General features: G+C 48.0%; 1 protein-coding gene across 4 annotated transcripts in view; it reads right to left on the reverse strand.

Moving 5' to 3' along the window:
- The window catches only part of IGSF3 (immunoglobulin superfamily member 3), a 92808-nt gene that overhangs the window by 25709 nt on the left and 47984 nt on the right, over window positions 1-19115 (reverse strand). For 2 of the 4 annotated variants that reach the window (XM_014848258.3, XM_044748929.2), the window contains 5 exons: window positions 15972-16349; window positions 13316-13726; window positions 7779-8168; window positions 6396-6455; window positions 3562-3963 (listed from right to left, as the gene is read on the reverse strand). In XM_014848258.3, the coding sequence (XP_014703744.2) occupies window positions 3562-3963; window positions 6396-6455; window positions 7779-8168; window positions 13316-13726; window positions 15972-16349 (1641 nt within the window). The remainder of the gene's footprint in view (window positions 1-3561; window positions 3964-6395; window positions 6456-7778; window positions 8169-13315; window positions 13727-15971; window positions 16350-19115) is intronic. The other 2 variants (XM_070487130.1, XM_014848260.3) reach the window with 2 other exon arrangements.

Raw genomic sequence — 19115 nt, forward strand, 5'->3', positions numbered from 1 at the left:
CGGTCCCTCTTGATGCAGGCCAATATTACTTTATCATGCTGAGGCACAAACCCAACAGTTCACAAGACCCCGAGAAAGAGGCCAGAGGCAATCCTCCTTAAGCAGCCCCAGCAAACCCTTCCAGATAAAACCCTCATGTCAATTTGCATCCCATCGGTCCCCCTCCCAGGGACTGACTACATGTAGGCAGGGCCATTCCTAGAAATCTTGGGATTCCATGTTAAAACAGGAGAACAAAAAAGCCCCAAAGCCAACTTCCTTTATCTGTGAGAGGCAGCCGCATGCCCCCAGCCCTGACGCCTCCTCTGCCTGGCCCACCAATGCGTCGGTGCTGGAGAAAGGGGAGGCGGATGGAGGAGGTGGGTTGTGTTCCCCGGGATGGGCAGTGTGGCCTTGCTCGCCAGTCCCTTTCCATTTTCCTCATGAAATCCAGGGAAGAAGGCAGTGAGGGACCCACGGCAGGAAGGGCTGAGCTTCAGCAGGTGGGGACCTGGGGTGAGGTGGGGTTCTGCAGTCACAGCAGGCTGTGAGTCTCTCAATGTTCCTTACTGAATGGGCAGCATCACTAATCCCTGACACTGACTCCTCAGCATGAGCGATCAGAGTCCTGCAGCCTTGGGATACCACTTCATAGTAACGCATGGGTTATAATCCTAAACCCAAGCAGCTACTATTACTGGGCACTATCACGGTGCCAGGCGTGGGCCAACTGCTTTGCTCTCATCACACTTCACTGAGTCCTCAAAACGACCTTGTAGGACAGATGGGCTTATCATCCCTTTCTTACAGATGAGGAAACTGAGGCACAGAGAGGTTAAACAAAATGCCCACTATCAAGCTGCTAGTAAATAGCAGAGTCAGGCTACAAACCTGTGTGTAACTGACTCCAGGGCCCTTATTAGGTCCCTTTACCACTGGGAAGCAGAAGGCAGTAAAGGCATAGAGTAAAGGCATAGAGCCTGGAGCCAGATGCCCAGCTTGAATACTTTCTAGCTGTGTGATGTTGAGCAAGTTACTTAACTTCTCTCTGCCTCTATTTCCCCCTCTGTAAAATGGGTCCTCGTGAAGATTAAATGAGTTAGTATTTATAAAATAACTTGGAATAGTACCTGGCACAAAGCATATATCTTGTTAAATATGTAGTTTGCTAAAAAAACAAACAGACATGAAGGAAAGTCCTTTAAACTCTGTAGGTAAAAGACTAGGCACAGAATGAATCTTTTGGCTTTACATGGGGAGATTAAGTCAGCAAAGAGGTAGGCATAAGTTGCTGAAAACTCTGGACCTTCAATTTCAACTTCAGAAGCTATCTTTATGTGTCCTTAAAAAGAACAAGTTGAGACACAGAGGCCCATCCTTAAACATTAAGTCATTGTGATGGCCACTTGTGCATCTGTGTGCAGAATGTTGTCATGAGGGTGGCAGAGCACAGGACCTGGGGGACAGGACCCGCACCAGGTGTTCCTGGCCTCAACACCTGAAGGGAAGAGAGCTTCTCCAAGCAAGTGACTCTGTCCAGGCCTGACACAGCACAGGCCATGTCCACGGCGCAGAGAGCACTGAAGTTACCCTAACTGAATGATTATAACAGCCCATGTGCGGCTGGAGGATGTACCCGCCTATTATCTCACCTGGGCACCTGTCCTTGTCACCTCCCTGCTGGGAGGGGATCTGGACCTAACTGTACCAATATGAAAATTCACGTGTCATTGTTTAGACTACAAGGTGACTTAACCCCAGCGTGCCCTCTCACTCTTCCCTGTTCCACCCCCTTGGGCCACCCTGATTATGGCTTTAGCCAGAGGCACCCCAGGGGTGGAGAACAGGTGATCAGAACCAGGCCCCAGGATCCCAGCTCAGAGCCCCTTGGCATCCCCTGGCTGTGGGAACCACAAACATATGGTGAGTATGAAAAAATTCAGGGGATAACCTGATACTGTAACATTACTTCTAGAGAAACAATCCTGACTAACTCTAACCACCCCTCGGACATTCCTGACCTCACGGAACAGGAAACACTGCCACTGTTGGACACCTGGAACTTTCCTCACAGGTTCCATGGCCACAGGTCCACACTGGTGTGAGCACAGGCACACAGATTGAGCTGACTGGAAACTCAACCACTGGACGAAGTTGCTAGAGGCAGAAATCTGAGCTGTATGATTACACAGAGAGCAGGTCACTCTTCGGGATTAAGTTTTTGGAAAGTCAATGTAATTCTAATCCCGATGGGGGATTGGGGATCGAGGACTCTGTTGAGGGCAAAACCACTGGGGGTGCCATCTTTACTGGGGTGTGTGCAAAAGTACCACCGGCCCTACCTATGAGGAAGGTGGAAAACATGGTCCAAGGAGTGGGAGACACAGTCCCTGAGGACAAGTGATGTCACAGTGTCCTGATAAACACGAAGACCTAACATGACAAGCTGCCTTTCCAGCGAACTAGCAGACTGGCCTTTTAAAATTTAATATACTGATTACATTAGGCAGATAAATGTTGACAGAAGCCTCTTTACCTCATGAAAAGCAAATCTAATATTCTTTGGTTTTAGCAAATCTCAAGGTATCTGTTAATTTCATGCTAATGAAGAAATGGCTTTCTTAAGGAGGGGCTTTACAGAGGACATGAAAACACAGGCTTTGAAAAAAATTATGATACGTGGTGGGTTTCCTGGGTTCAGACTGTGAGTGTGTCATTTAAAAGCTGTAGCCTTGGGGGCTGGCCCAGTTAAGTGTGCATGTTCCACTTCAGCAGCCCAGGGTTCACCGGTTCGGATCCCAGGTGCGGACATGGCACCACATGGCAAGCTGTGCTGTGGTAGGTGTTCCACACATAAAGGAGAGGAAGATGGGCATGGATGTTAGCTCAGGGCCAGTCTTCCTCAGCAAAAAGTGGAGGATTGGCAGATGTTAGCTCAGGGCTAATCTTCCTCAGAAAAAAATAAATAAATAAAAGCTGTAGCCTTGGGCAAATCAGTTAACCTATCTCACTCAGTCTCCTGGTAAAATGAAAGTGTCTACCTCTTGGCTAGGTGAGGATTTAAAGGGACAATTAAGCTAAAGTGCTTAGACTCAGCCAGGAACGCAGTAAATGCTAAATAAATGGCACAAGTGATTTTCTACCCGCATCTGCTCTGCTCTGAGCTTTTCAGGAGGGTGAGCCCCGGCAGCAAGGCAGGAGAGCCTGGGGGAACAGGAGGGAGAGGCTTCTCTTCGCTCTTCCCGGACAGTTTATGCAGGGGCCACGTTCCTCTACCGGGGTCACCACTCTGCTGAGTGGCCTTGATCCCCTGGCCAGAACTCTTATAACTTCACTCCCACTACCCAGACACAGGAGTAGTGACAGCTCCCAGCTGTCGCCAGTCCCTAGGGGCCCCACCAGGCATTGTTGTTTCCTTCAACCCCACCTGCACTTCCATAAAGGGTTCCTTCAATTAAACTCTTTGGGAGGTGCCGAACGTTTCCTGCCAGGACTCCGACTGATAAAACTCAGGGTAAGGGTCTTGACTTGGGAGCAGCCTCCCTAACATTACCACTGAAAGGCTGTCAGACGCTTACTTACCGAGAGCCGTGATGGAGACAGGGGTGCTGGCCCGGCGCTCCCCGACGATCTGCCACTCGCCATCCACTGCCCGCACCCATTCGGTCACGTGGCACTCATACTGGCCCTCGTCCTCCCTCCTGCTGTTGAAGATGCCCAGGCTGAACGAGTTGGGCTGCACCTGCTCCATTTGGACGCCCCCAAAGCTGCTGCGCTCCCAGTAGGATGCCCCTGGCTGCACAGTGCCATCCCGGTCTAGCCACATGATGTTACTGCGGCGGTTCTGCCTGTCCACGAGCTGCCAGATGACGGAGAAGCGGCCCTGTGGCCTGCCAGCCGTGCGGACGCTGCAGGAGAAGTGCAGGTTCTCACCCTCAAGGATGACGCTGGCATTGCTGGCCACCTCCACGGAGATGCTGCTCTCTGGGAAGAGGGAGAGAGTGCGACGCTGGGGCCTTCTGCTCTCTACTGCACCCTCCTTACAGATGTAAAAGGAGGATGGGTGCAAATATGTCACCCTATTCAAGTACAGTGAACTCTGAGAATAAAAGCAATCTGACACTTCCTGCTGCAAGCCCTGGCTGGTTCTAGGCACTGCGCCCCATGACTTTAGCTCTGATATCCTGGGAGGTCCTTTGCTGTGTGTGTGCAGAGGACTAGGATAGTGAGGGTCTAAGACCTGAGACTGTATCAGAACCTAAGAAATACAACACAGTGACATTACACCTAGAGCATAAAACTAGAGATCGGGTAATCTGTTCAGATTCAGATTGGGGTGCAAGGATTTTCAGCTTGGATTTTCTGTAAGTTAACTCAAAACTTCTACTTCACTTCAATCTTCCCATCATTCAGTGCTACAGCAGTCAAATAAAAGCTGAACATCCATAATGTGCCATTTGAGTCCTTCAAGGCAGTATTAGGAAGTAGGAAAAAAAACGACAGAAGTATTTGGAAGATAAGGTGTGCTTGGGTGTGGATAATAACAGAGCACAGACGGTCTAGTATCACAGGGTGTGGGGAGTGAGCTTTCACACTTTCATTAACACAGAGTAATAGACCAAAGCCACTGGCTCGCCACCCTGCCTGCCCACATTCAGCCCTGGGGTTCCACTGCTCTCGACCTTGAAACATCCTGCCAATCAAAGTTTAGGATAAGGATTCCACTCCTTTCACTGCCTCAAGTGTAGCCTGTGCTACTCACTGAGCAACACGAACTCAATCAAATTATTTAAACTCTACATGTCTTCTTCTGTAAGATAGGGAGAGTGTTATTTATATTGTACAATTTTTTAAAGTTTGAAAAGTAAATGAGACAACATATAGAAATCACCTAATACACAGTAGGTTTTCAAAATGTGTCATCATCATTAATTTTACTATTCCCAATAACTTTGTTCTTATAAACATCACAAATATTCTAATCTATCTTAATTATGCACATATTATTTTGTACAATTACCTATATTGAGTTCAAATGGCCAGTAAGTATTAAAGAACCCAAAGTTTGGCTCCAATTTTCCGGGCACCACCCACACGAAACACATATGACAATTTTAAATCAATCAGTTAAATCAAATCCCAGATTAAGAGGCATACCCAAGTACCGAGGGGAAATAACCATGCATTTGAATCAATCCATGAATTTCTCCCCTGTATTTTCCCCACAGGCAGAAACAGGCAAAGGTGAGCATGGAACCCCAGCGTGTAGCTCTTGCTGTGGTAAGTACGCCTGCTACCTATTCTGCATTGGCTTGTTTCATGTGAATAAAGGGTTCTGGACAAGGTGGGGAATAGGAATTTTCCCAGTAGGGCAACCTCCCCGGAGCCATATCAACATGGTTCATGGAGATGATGAGGCTCCTGCGAGCCACCATCTACAGCACAGGTGGCTAAGAACATGGATTTGGAGGCAAGCAGAGGGCTAGAGGCCCGGTCTACTACTTCCTAACTCTTGAGGTTCTTACTTAACCTAATCAAGCTTCAATTTCTCATGTGCAAAATGGAGATACCAATAGTTCCTACTTCTCAGGGTCACAACACTGAGAGCAGATAAGGTAACTCTTCTGCATCATCATCTTTAAAAATAACACTGTTCCTCTTTGAATTAAAGACATCCCCACTATTATGAATTCAAAGTGAGGGATTAAAAGGGCAATTTCAGCATCAAGGGACAAATCCCTTTGCTTGCCTCAAGCAGAAGAATGACCTGGAGGGCGTCACTCTCATCCCCTGGTGTCACCCCAGGGGACTCTTATATGAGCCCTGGCCTGTTTACTACAAGGGCTGCTGTTTGGTGTTCTGTGGCTCACGCGAGCCTGGAAAACCCGCACAGTTAGAATGTGGAACTAGGAGAGGAAAAACCACTCTGGCAGCCCAGGCAAGGGCCGATACAGGTGCAGAGCTGCACTGCCCGTTCAGACTGTTTGCAAGTGCGCTCAGGCCTGAGAAAAGGCAGCCGACAATCTAAAACTCTGGATTAAGTGAAAACTAGGACAGAACTAATGAGAATCTGTGTAGACATCCACAAATGAAATTCCAAACCAGGAGGCTGACGATGTAGCACAGGCCAAGCGCAGGGCAGTGGATCTGGAGTTAGAAGCAAATATTTCCAAGGCGATGCAAGCTCAACCACTAACGGACCCAGCTCAGCCCCTTCCCTGTCTGGTGCTCTGGCTTCTTCATTTGTAGAATGGATATCATGTGAGCCTCTCTGGGGACTTGAGGGGTCGGGGGGGGGGGAGAAGGAGATGATATATGCAGAAGCACTTTGGGATCTTAGGAGGAAAAGCGCCCTTCAAATCCCAGGTAAAATCACCATCACCGACGTGATCATTGCTGTTCTTTGGTAGACTTACCCAAGTGGCCTTGGGGCAGCATCTGGTGGTGCTGAGGGACTTTAACTACCCAGTTATCTGCTGGAAAAGCAATACAGCAGGCCACAGATCATCAAACAAGTTCTCGGAAGGGCATGGGGGAAATCTCTTAGTACAAAAGATAGAGGAAGGAAACAGTGTGGCTGCCCTTCACTGGACCCTTACAAAACAATGAAGAATTAGTTGCAGATTTAAAAGTAGAGAGTCCGTGGTTACGGCAAGCACAGACCAACAGGAAAACAGGAAAGAGAGTGGGCATTCAAGTCAATAATTTTAATCCTACAAATATTCAGCAAGCACCTGTCCTACGCAAAGCCCCATGCTAGGCATTGCAGGGGGAAAAAAGAAGCAAAAGGGGGTCAAGAGAATTAGGGGTGTGGGTGAAATTGTAGAAAAAGGATGAAAGAAAGTAATCCTGTTGGTGAGAAAAAAGAACAGCAAGACCCCTGTGTCTATTTTTTTCTTCACACTTGAAGAGAACTATATTAAAAATGTAGAAGTGTAAATACAAACGTGAAGAGAATTATGACAAGGCTAAGAGAAAGAACAGTTGAGCGGCTGAGAAAGGTTAAAGGTTAGTTTAAACACCACCATCTTATTTAAAATCAGGGCATTATAAGCTTTAATTCTCTTTTTACTAAAAACAGAACTACGAGAGAAATGAGATATTAATGAGAACATCCTGAATCTATGGATGATTAACACAACATGAGCAAACAAAGGTGGTCCCCAGCGTCCCCAGCCACGACCATTACCCACCCAGACAACACTGGCCAGCTCACGTGGAGGCAGGGAGCCCACCGAAGCAGCCTCACACATCAGCTAAGCTTTCTAAGTCTATGCTCCAGGAGACCTGAAGGGTCCCACCTACAGACTTTTAAAAACACAGTTTCGATAAGGAGGAGATAATTAGGGAAATGCCAACCTTTACACCCCAAAAACCCAGACAGCAAATCCTTCTTGATAATGTGCTTTATGATTCAAAATCCTCCTGTAAAAGACCAACTCTCTGAAGTGAGATTTCACGTTAGGCATCTACCCACTTCTTCTGGGGATTAACTCCCACATGGGAGCAAACAGCTGTCCTGGATTCCTGGTTTTCCTCCAAGCCGCGCTGGCACTGCTGGCACTCACACAGAGCTGCTAGAGCTCGGATCTGCGAGGTCCCTCTGCAGCCTGCAAACACAGCCCTGACGCTCTGCCTGCCCGGGGGGCTGCTAAGCTCTGACTGAACCCTTGAGTTCCACCTGCCCTCCCCTCCTCTGCCCTCTCCTCTGCCACAGCTCTTCTTGTCTGCCTTAAAAGCTGCTAGCTCTTGAGCCAGACCAGTGGGAGGGGAAGGGAGCAGCAGAGCTCTCCACTTACTGATGGGGAGGACTATGATGGGGATGTTCTTGGGACGCTTGCTCTCCTTGTCGATGAATTCCCCAGTGACTGTCTTCTCTCTCTCTGTCACACGACAGTTGTATTTCCCGCCGTCCTCCTGGCGGAGGTGGTAGATCTTCAGCACAAAGACACTGTCGCTCTCTTTGGCCACTTTAAGCTGACCTCTGGCTTCCCGATGGGTGAATTCACTGTTGAGGACTGGCACAGCGTTAGGCCCCATACTGGCAATGAGTGAGCTGTTGAAGGCCCAGGAGACAGCAAAGTAACGGTCAGGAATGTTCTGAGCCTCCAGGATGCATCTGAACTCCACCGGCTCACCGACCGTGTACAGCCGCTTCTCCGTTTCCAGCCGGACGGTGAACTCTTTGTCTGAGAAAACAAATAACAAAACGGATGCATTCTGGTGAATGAGGGCCCCAGCTACCAAACTGTATCAGCCAATTCCCATCACCCATGCTTCCTTACACTGCTAACCACAGGAAAGGCTACCACCACCCGTATCTTGAGAGAAAAATCCAACTCACATCCAGGGGATCTAAGGCCCAAAGTAATTCTCAAATATCAGAGAACTCCAAGGTGGCTAGACCCAGACAGTCTAAGGGGCTCGTTATCCCAGTCAAGACCCATGGGGCTCTGCCTGCAGCCTACAATGCCCTTCATTAGACCCCAGAGGGCAAAGAGGAATATCACTCCTAATATCACTGACACGGCAGATCGAGAAGGTCTAGCCTTGATCTATTCTCCCAGAACTCCATTGAAGCAATAGGATTACATGTATTTTCAGCAGATATTATAGGACTTACCCCATTGAGGTTTGAGAGACAAAATTACCAAGTGGCCTAGGTGCTGACCCAAGTTCTAATAAATACTAAAAAAAATATATTGAAATACATTCTCTACCCTCAAGTGAATACTGGAAATAAGACACAGGTAAGACAAGCTCTAACAAAATTACATAGAAAAAGCAAAAATTAATGTCTTTTCACTAGTCTACCACTGTCAGGTCAAATCTTTAGAAAGACGGAATGGGCAAGACCTACTGCCCCAGAAAGCCAGATGACCTCTGAAAGGGGAAATGAACCCAAGCACCCTTCAAAGAGCTGGGTATGTCATCAGGCATCGCCACGAACAGTGACCCGCACACCATGTTATGGCATACAGTGACTGTCAATCCTACAAGACAGTGATCGTATCTCATAGGCACACACACAGCAGAAGTAGGGGGTAAAAGACAAAGGAGTGAAGGGTTGGAGAAAACTTTTGTCCTGGAAAGGTGAGCCACAGAGCCTTGGGGAGGACAGGCTGTAGCCATAACCACTGCCCCAGTCCTCTTCCTTCCAGTTCTAGCCCTGTTCTTCGAAAGAGAACACTGACGGAAAACCACATTGCAGAGATGTTAGAATTCCTTGTTGATTCGATAGCTTCAACCTCAACTGCCTTCCCTACACTGGCATTTCCCAGCCTTTACCACTATCTTCAAGACGCTTGCCCATTCCCACCCCCATCCCATGCCTCTTCAAGCAGATGAGAATCTCATTTCCCCGAGAAAACAGAGGAATCATCAGTGCACTGCTTTGATGTTCCTGTTCTCCAGCCCAAGCTTGGCTTTGGATTCATCTGGTCTTCAGGCTCATTGCCTCCCCTCCCACATGGGCCAGTGTCTTGCCCTAAACACCCATTTTCTCCAGCAAAGTAGCTCCTTCCTTTATTATCTCAACTTCCTGACAGAGCAACCACTCAACCACACCGGGGCCTCACTGCCAATTGGAAAGCTGCTGCCTCAGCTTCCCTTTCCCCAAAGACCAGTCCTAGGAGATGTGGGTTGGAAGAAGTAGGTTTTATTGCATCACCCTCTGCCTAGATGAACACACCCACATGGGACTTTTGCCCATGCTGTCTGCCAGATGCTGGTTCTGATCAACGAAATTACAGTAAGGTATACCTCAACGTCAATGATAAAAAAGTACCCCTTCCACAGAAATGCCAGTGAAGACATGTGAACAGGTGCCCTGGACCTCAGAGCTTTCCATTTCTTCAGAGTTAGCCTGGCTGCAACTGTGGCTTTCTTCTTTTGGCAGCCAAAGACTCGTACTTGTGGGAACACACCGTGGCTTGGCAAAGCCTTCACGTTCCCAGGTTGAAGACACCTGATTTACAGCGTACCACCTTCCTTTCTGCATAGCCATCTGCCCTTGGCTATACCCAGTGGATTAAACCTCTAGAAATTGATTTACGCCTTTTCCGATATCCCCTCACTCCTCAGCTCATGGCAATTTGGCTTCTGGACCTTCTCTCAGACTTTACTGACCTAGCAAATGTCACCAATGACTTCCCAGCCCCCATCACAACTAGGGTCTTTTCTCAGGCACGCTTCAGCCTCTGGACCTGCTCTTCACCCTTGGGCTCCACGACACCTTTGGTCCTGCTTCTCCTCTTGCTTGCCTGACCACTCTGTTTCTCTCTCACAGTGGGACCTGCTCCTCTGACCACCTCTTACTGCTGCTGTTCTCCGGGGCCCTTTCCTATTCTGACCCCATGGGCTTTTCCTGGGCCCTCACCAGGAAATTTCAGCCTCTAATTGAGCTCCATGTCCACTGACCCACTGGGTCTTTCATATACCAAGTGTCTTTATAAGAGTCTGCTTGCAGGATGGCCTCCTTGACCAAAATTTACAAAAACAAAAGCAAAGACAACCAGTGCTGCCACTAATGGGGAAGCAGACTTTCAAGCAGGACTCTGCACATCTTCATTATCTTCTTATCCCCCTCCCTGCCACAGTTCAAGGAATCACCCAGAGCCCCAGCCTCAGGACTCCCATAGTTGGATTCTTCCTTCCACAGTGCTCCCCATCCTTTTGTCTCTAGCACTCATTGTCTGTTTTCCAGGCCACTGCCACTGACCTAGCCCTGGCCTTATTAGCTCTTTCCCACCTGGTCTCTTGACTTCAGACCCAAGCTGTTTAATCAACCTCTAGGTGGCCTCCATGGTTTTTTCTTCTAAACCCCAGACCCCATTGTGTCACTTCCTGCTTGTAAATCTCTATCCATCCCCCGCCCCCCATGTCTGCTGCAGTGGTTTTCAAACTTTACTTGGAGGGGGGCAGAGGAGGGGGACTTCTTTCTTCATACAATGTCTTTTGCTGCCCAACAGAGAAAACATTTGGTTTACACAAGGGGGGAACACTCACATGCCTTCCTCCAGCACCCCATGGCATGCATGCCTGCACTCCAACACACACCCACACCCACATGCAACCTCTCAGCACCTCTAAGGGGCTCCTAAGATTCCAAGAAGAACAGCTTGAAAACACTTGGTCTATGGAATCCAGGCCAAGCTCCACATTACAGCATTCCCCTTCTCCTCTCATCTCTCCTATTCGGAACTCAACATCTACTCATACTTGAGTTCTCTCTGCTTGCCAAACACGTCAAACAATTTTATGCCTTTATGCTTCTCCTCCTGATGTCTCCTCAAGCTTCAAGACTTGGCTCAAGTCACCAAATTTGCTGGTTTTCCTGGATTTGCCTTAACTATCCCATCCAGGAAAACCTACTGTTGCAAGAACATTTCATATTCACTGAGTTCCCAGAGCACTCTATACGCAACACTATCACAGCACTTAGCCACTGCCTTTCACATCTGCAAGTTCCTTGAGCACAGGAGCAAGTGGTAGTCATCTTTGAATCCCCAGTGCCCCTCGCCACACCTTCAACACTGCTGAGACTCCCTGAATGTTTACAGAAATGAACTAAGACAAGGGCGAAGCTGGGGCTGCGGCCACTGAACCTAACAGCACAGGGACACAGAGTGAAGTCATCGACTTTTTTTCATCTTGTTTTCCCTTTGCTGGCTCAGTCTGGATACATTTGCTGGGCAAATTCAAAAAGTCCTAATTCCAAATTGGTGAGATTAAAATAAAGAAGATTAACTGATGCAACCTAATTTAAAAGCATTAAGACAAAATTTGGTTCAGACTTTTGAAGTTGATCTTAAAACCATCCAGGAAGGGAAAGGATAAATATGAAATAAAGCACCTTCCATAGATTTCTTAGTACTAGAAGATCCAGAAGCTGCTAAATGCTCTGGGTCTTACAGTGCAGGTAAAGTGCTACCCACCCAGGAGCCCAACCCTTCTCATAAAAGCCTTCATATCCATTAGACCTCCAGAGCATCATGTCTGCCCTATTACCTCTAGAGCTGTGCCTGACAAGACGCAGACAGTGCAAGAAATCATCTGGGAAATGGATTGGAAATCCAGCTTCCCAGGTCCCACCCAGGAACCTGATTCAGGCATCTGTACTGGTAGGTAAGTCTGAAACAGTGCTCTAGGATGGCCAAAGAACCAGTGGCAGAAGAACTATGCAAAGACCAAGACCACTGACTGTAGCAAGTGAGATAGGGAGGTCAACAGTCAGGTCTTGAAGAGGGGACCCCACCTGTACCGCAGACTCCCCAGCTCATCTCCCACAAACCTCACTTTCACTCACCAGGAAAATGGTAGCCCCTCACCAGAGGTGAGCAGCAACACAAAGACAGGCTCTTGGGCCATTTTCTGCACCTCAGGAACAGCAAAAAGACCACCTCTAGCAAAGCCAGGGGACTAAGGGGCCATGGAGAGTCTGCCCCAGCCCAGCTAAGGCAGCCAACAAGAGCTCTCAGCTCATGACTGGACTCGGGGGCCTGGAGAGTGCAGTCTGAGATTGTGGGAGAATAATACAAAGAGTCAGGGAGAATCTCAACTCACATTCTGTTCATCATCTTGCCCCAACTATAAACATGTCACTCGACCTCCTCAGGGAACCCCCTTTCCAGGTCTTTCCCTAGAGAAGGCATTCACGGTGGAACCTGGCACTCTCTGGGCTGGCCTCAACAACACACCCTGTGATGTCCTGGGGCCCCACCATAAAGCAATCTGCACTTGGCATCTTCCCTATCACCACTCACCTCGAAGAACTTCTGAGGGACTGTGAAGTAATATGTGACAAAGCATTTTGGAAATTATAAACCACCAAAGAAATATTATTCATTAAAAAATAATAAGCCAAAATTTCTCTAGTTCACCATTTTATACCTACGATGGAAAGCTCATAATCTCAAATGTCTTCTACAAATGAAAAAGGATTGGTACCTGACACAGGCAATGTCATCAAAGGGGGTGGCCACTGTGGCTCATGGGAACCCAGGTATGAGACACAAACAGTTTATGTGAAATCTCCCAATTTTTAACAGGGTTTGTAATTCAATAAAATGTAAAACTCCATGTAGGTCAAAGAAACCATGTCTATAAGCAGGATTCAGTCTGTGCGGCTCCTCTCTGTGACTCGCTAGAAGTTCAGGCCTTAGGAGACCTGGGCCTGATCCATCCCTCACCTTCCTCTGGTCCTCAGGCAGGGCCATCTGTAACTTCTCATGAAAACCTAGACGCTTATTAGAGGTCACTAAAGAAGGAGTCTGCACTCCGCCCCAGTGTGTGACAACCCTCCCCACCAGGTAGAGAATGGGGACAAGAGACTGACCAGTGGGCTGGACGTTGACCACGGTGCCCTCAGAACGCTTTCGGGTTATGGCATACCACGAGCCGTCTGGGTCCTGGATCCACTCAGCGGCCTCGCAGTAGAACTCGCCCTGGTCGGAAGGCTGCAGGTGGAAGACAGTGAGGCGGAAGGTGGTGCTCCCCAGCTTGTCCAGCCGCACCTCCCCCAGGCTCTGCCTCTGGCCGTATTCGCTGCTGGAGTGAAGCACGAAATCGCGGCTCAGGGAGATAACCTCCACCGGCTTCTCGCCGCCTCGCTGCCGGAGCCAGGTCACAGACAGGTGGCTGTGCTGGAATGTCTCCGTGGCCACCTCACACGTCAGCTCCAGAGGGTCCTGTTCCACTTTGTGCAGCGTCTGGGGTACAGCGGTGGTCTGCAGAGAATCTGGGATCACTGCAACACAGAAACATCCGAAGGGCACAGTCACAAAGCACAGAATCCCACACTCACGGGCCTGAGCTCCCATCCCACGCAGCCTTCTGCCATCGCTGCACGGCCACAGGGGACCCCAGAGGGCACAGAAACAGAGGGAGGTTTCAGTTTGGATTTGGACTGCAATTTTTTGGCACTTACACATCTATCTGTTTGGCATTTTAATAATACTCAGATACAAGGGGAGTTGTATTTTGTACAAGTGAACTCCCTGAAAATATTATGTAAAAAGCGTTTTCTTTTAGGTCAAGTAAGATTTTGCTATTCATTTTGGTATTGCGTCAAGATATTTTAACTTGGCTTCTGACTCATCTTCAAAAGGAAATAGTTCCCGGAACTGGGAGCTTGATGTTTCTACACAACTTCCTCATTTCCTCCCTCTAGACACCCAACCCTCCGTATTCCCCCAACTGACTTCAGCAATGCATCTAGGAAGGCTATTTAAAAAAAAAAAAAAAAAAAAAGGTTTTGCTAAAGAAAAGTAGCAGGATCTTCAATTTTTTAATAGGTTTAATTTAAATATAATTCATGTGTCAAAGTGGTCCATGTGGGAAGGAAGCCACCATATGGGGATAATTCAGGCAAGTGAAGAGATTTCTCCTGTGGCCCCTTGGTCAGAATTTTATTGTGGAGACTAAAGACCACCCACTCTCTGACTGTTGAGGATCACCCCCTCAATCGCAACTAGTGTGTGTCTCCTCACTTCCCATCTCAGGACTGCATCTTCAGGCCTCCTGTTGGATGCAGACTTGTCCGAGAGAGCAAAGCAACCAAAGGAAGCTGGGGGAGGAGGGGGTGGGAAGATGCAATGTTGGTGGCGTTGGGCCACAATGTTTAGCCAGGGTGAAGGGTCAACAATCCTTGTTTTTATTATCATAAATTAAGCCTGGAAATTATGACTTGGGCAGAAAAACACAGCAGCCTTGATAGTGTTGACCCTTCACCTTGACAAACATTGTGGTCCAGCGCCATCCACATTGCAATCTCCCCAGTGCCTCTAGCTCAAGCTCCCTCTATCGTTCAGGGAGCACCAGGGCCGAGGGAGACAGCTCGTGCACAGCTCTTACTCATGGAGCCACAGGACCTACAGATGCACACCAGGTCTGAGCAAGGACCCGCAGCTGCGTTCACTTCCTGATTCAGCAGCCCCAGGTGTCTCAGAGCCTCCAACGCCTGTCATTTCCGAGACGTTTTGCCTCTTCTAGCTGATGTCACAAGCTTCACCTTCCACGTCATTTCTTTAGATTATCAACCACAAACATCCTCGCCTTACACTTTCATATCCACTTTCATGAGCTAGAGGGTCAGTTAACCTCCTCAGAATTCTTCGCATCTGCATTAGATCTTTCTTAAGTTTCAGCCTCAACCTTTTTTTTTTGTTTGTTTGTTTTTATTAATGTTATGATAGATTACAACCTTGTGAGATTTCAGTTGTACATTTTTGTTAGTCATGTTGTGGGTACACCACTTCCCCCTCCGTACCCTCCCCCCACCCCCCCTTTTCCCTGGTAACCACCGATCAGATCTCCTTCTCAATATACTAATTTCCACCTATGAGTGGAGTCATACAGAGTTCGTCTTTCTCTGACTGACTTATTTCGCTTAACATAATGCCCTCGAGGTCCATCCACGTTGTTGTGAATGGGCCAATTTCGTCTTTTTTTATGTCAGCCTCAACCTTTTGGTATTTACAAGGGAACACACAAACTTTGTCCACTTGTGCTCCCTGTTGACCTCTAAAACATTTGGGGAGCTTTTGTTGTTGTTGTTTTTAAGTCCAATAAAGTTGGACTATTAAAAAAGTGACTCGGTGTTACGGACTGAACCTTTACGTCCCCTCAGAATTCCTATGTTGAAACCTAATCCCCAGAGTGATGGCACGTGGAAATGAGGCTGTGGGAGGTGATTAGCTCTTAAGGGTGGAGCCCTCACGAATGGAATTAGTGCCCTTATAAAGGGACCACAAAGAGCTCTCTCGTCCCCCTTCTGCCATGTGAGGAGACAACAAGAAAACAGTAGTCTGCTACCCACAAGGGGGCTCTCACCAGAACTGCCATCCTGATCTTGAACTTCTAACCTCCAGAACCGTGAGAAATAAATACTTTTTTGTTTAAGCCACCTAGTCTACGGTAATTTGATAGAGCAGTCTGAACAGACGACGACACTCAGGCAGGGCACTGGCCACGTGAAAACAGTTTCCCCTTACCCACTAGGTTCATCTTGGCACTGTAACTCCCAAAGTATTGCTTCTCGGTATTGGGCGTATGGCATTCATACTCCCCCGTGTCCCGGGCCTGGAGATCGGTGATGTGCAATAAGGCCGAGTTCCCCTGGACTCTCTCCACGTAGATCTTCCCACTGCGGACACGCTGGGTGTAGATGGCGTAAGGGAAGGAAGAGTCCATGGTGCTGACGATCTGGACCTCACGCTCTGGGGCGGAGGGCAGGTAAATGGACCACTGGAAATTCTGCTCAGAAGGTTCCTGGTAGCCGCTCACGTTGCACCAGATGGTGATGTGGGAGCCCTCTGTGCGGTACAAGGGTCCTTCCTGGACCGCCACCTGCCGCTGTGCGGACACTACACCTGCGGAGGAGACACATACAGCACACTCGCTGATTTCTCAGATCAAAATGCAAAGCAGGCAGCAATCTTCAAAGTGTTATTTGTGGGACATGATAACAATATAAATAGCTTACTGGCCCTTTCTGCAGCACTGATTTATAAATATTAATTAAAACACTCTGTGGTAAAGCACTGTCCCTAATTTGCATATACGGGAATCTGATGGTGCAAGGACATGGTTCTGTTACTCATTCAATGGCTGGCCCTTGGGAATTTCATTTAGTCCCTCTGTTTGTCATTTATGTGGCAGTTTTATATCTATTTATTAATGCTGTTTATAAAGTTTTTAATGAAATGAGCAGGAAAAGTTGAATCTTTGGCTCAAATCCAGATGAAAACAAATAAAACCAACTGGTTTGCAATCTGGCTGAAATTAAATACTCCTTTCTTGATTAGAGGCTGGTAGGGGAGAGTCCTGGGGCCCTTTCTTTGGTGCTGCACCCTTTATTTTCAAATGGAGCTACTCGCAGGACACCAGACAGAGGAACATTCCTTACTTCCTCTTCCCTCCATAAATGGAGGCAACGAGAGGCCCCTGCAGGCTGCTGCAGCTGTAAGCTGAGAACACACCAAGATGAAGGCGAGGGCTGACGCAGACCCCTGTTGCCCAGATGCCCACATGCTGATAGTGCAGGAACCAACAGGGCACACCGGTACCAAGGAAGTCAGGCTGCCCTTAAGAGCACTGGCCCCTGCCTTCTGGCTGGGATATGCTTCTCCACAGTCACCTCTGCCTGCCTTCTCCACGTTCTGCTTAATCTCTCCTTGCAGACTTGCAGGGGGCAGGGAAATACAGTGGGTTTAATTTCTCATTCCATGCCAGCGCAACACTGCTTGTGCACCAGCCGCTGAGGAGGTGGGAGGGGCACACCACTTTGCCCTTCCCCTGGGCTGCAGCCGGCCACGGCAGCACGGCAGAAGGAGCAGGGGAGTTCTGGTCACAGCTTTACCAGGAACTAGAACCAGCTGTGTCATCTTGGACAAGTTGCTTTTCCTCTCTGGACCTTGATCTCTTCATCAACAAAATGGTTTCTAAGAAGGCTTGGAGCGAACCAGCACAAGCGCCAATGCTGGCTCTGTCACTTATTAGCTGTGACCTTGGATAAATTACTTAACCTGTCCCAGCCTCAGTCTCCTCCTGTAAGGTGGGGATGATAATGTGTGCTTCACAGAATTACTGAAAAGCCTGAGTAAGATAACACCTATAAAGCCACTAGCACAGGGCTTAGCCCACAATTAGTGCTCGATTAAGAGCTGCTAGCTAAGAGCCCTGCGGCCAGAACTTTTGTGGCTCTGAATCCACAGAGGACAGGGTTTGGCCAGTGATTGTTCAAGAACATTCCAATGGCCTTTAGTAATGACACCGTCTCTGGGCCCCCCACAGCTGCAGCCCACTCCCACGAGAGCTTCCTCTCTCCCCCTCCAAAAGGGAAACGCAGCTGCCCTAGTGTAAACCTGTCTCAAGTGGGTCCAGCTGGTGAACAGCCGGGACAACTCAAGTCCTAGTGGGACGCAGCTCTAAACCCAGCCTGGGGGTGTCTGCGCCTCAAAACAAGCTGATCTAATCTGCAAAATGGCAGACTTTAAAACAGACCCTACAAGGAAAGGCCTGTGGCTTACAAACTTTTATTCATGCAGAACCTTTTCTGCCAAACAAAATCTTACATGGAACCCCATCTTGGCTTCAGCAGTAAGAGCAGGAAAACTGAAAAAAGGGGGGAAGGAATAAGGGAGCAAATAACAGATCAAAGTAGGATGTGAATTTACGTGATACATTCTGGTTGACAGCATTCATCTCTATGTTGAGGGTCATCAAGAGGACAGCTCATCAGTTATTTTCAGCACATCAGAATTTGCTGTATAACATTTTAACTATGTGTACTCTTTATGGCAATTTAAAAAAAACATATAGTGACATTTGAAACAAATGTTTGCAGTACTCCAGAAATGCAGAACTTTGAAAACAATTTAACTACATTCATAACATTTAGGTCTCCTTGCACTGCAATGTTCCATGACAAAACAGCCACAGCCACCCCCACCAGCAGCAAAGACGGCTGGAGGCAGGCCAGGACGAGCCAGCCTCTTCCTTCAAGGCACTACTTCTCCACCGTGGACTCTCACTGGAATCACCTGGGGAGCTTTAAAAAATAACAAAGGCCTGGACCCCACCGATGCAACTGGCCTGGGGTGCAGCCTGGGCATTAGGATCTAGAAAATTCTAAAGCATAGCAGGGTCAAGAACTGCTGGTGTCTCTACCTATGGAGTGCCAGCCAGGTGCCCAAATTAAAGAACATATCCTAATTTAAGGCTCTTAATAGCTTTAAGCTCCTCCCTTCTGCAAAGACTCTATATGGATTTGGATCAAGAAAGTTTCATTCCCCTCTTGTGAATGGGCAGAAGAAAGCAGCAGAGGCCCATTAGATACTGGCTATTGTGAGGCAATAATGAGCTTACCCAGAGTGCATTCTATTTACAGACCTCACAGAAGCACTTGATCATACACATTACCCCGTGAAAGGTAAACAGTGTTAAGTGGCCTGAATGAGCCAGGGTGTCAGGGTCAAAATAACTTGTCTAAGCCGGAAGCAGGTTATAAACAGCCGGGACAAATAAACAAATACTAGATTGTACTTTAACCACACACATTCAGCTGCACCTATTTATTAAATATCTCCTTAATTTCCTTCCCACTCCATAAACGGCCTCTGACCCCTGAAAATAAT

Source organism: Equus asinus, chromosome 16, assembly GCF_041296235.1.
Source record: "Equus asinus isolate D_3611 breed Donkey chromosome 16, EquAss-T2T_v2, whole genome shotgun sequence".
Classification (NCBI taxonomy): domain Eukaryota; kingdom Metazoa; phylum Chordata; class Mammalia; order Perissodactyla; family Equidae; genus Equus; species Equus asinus.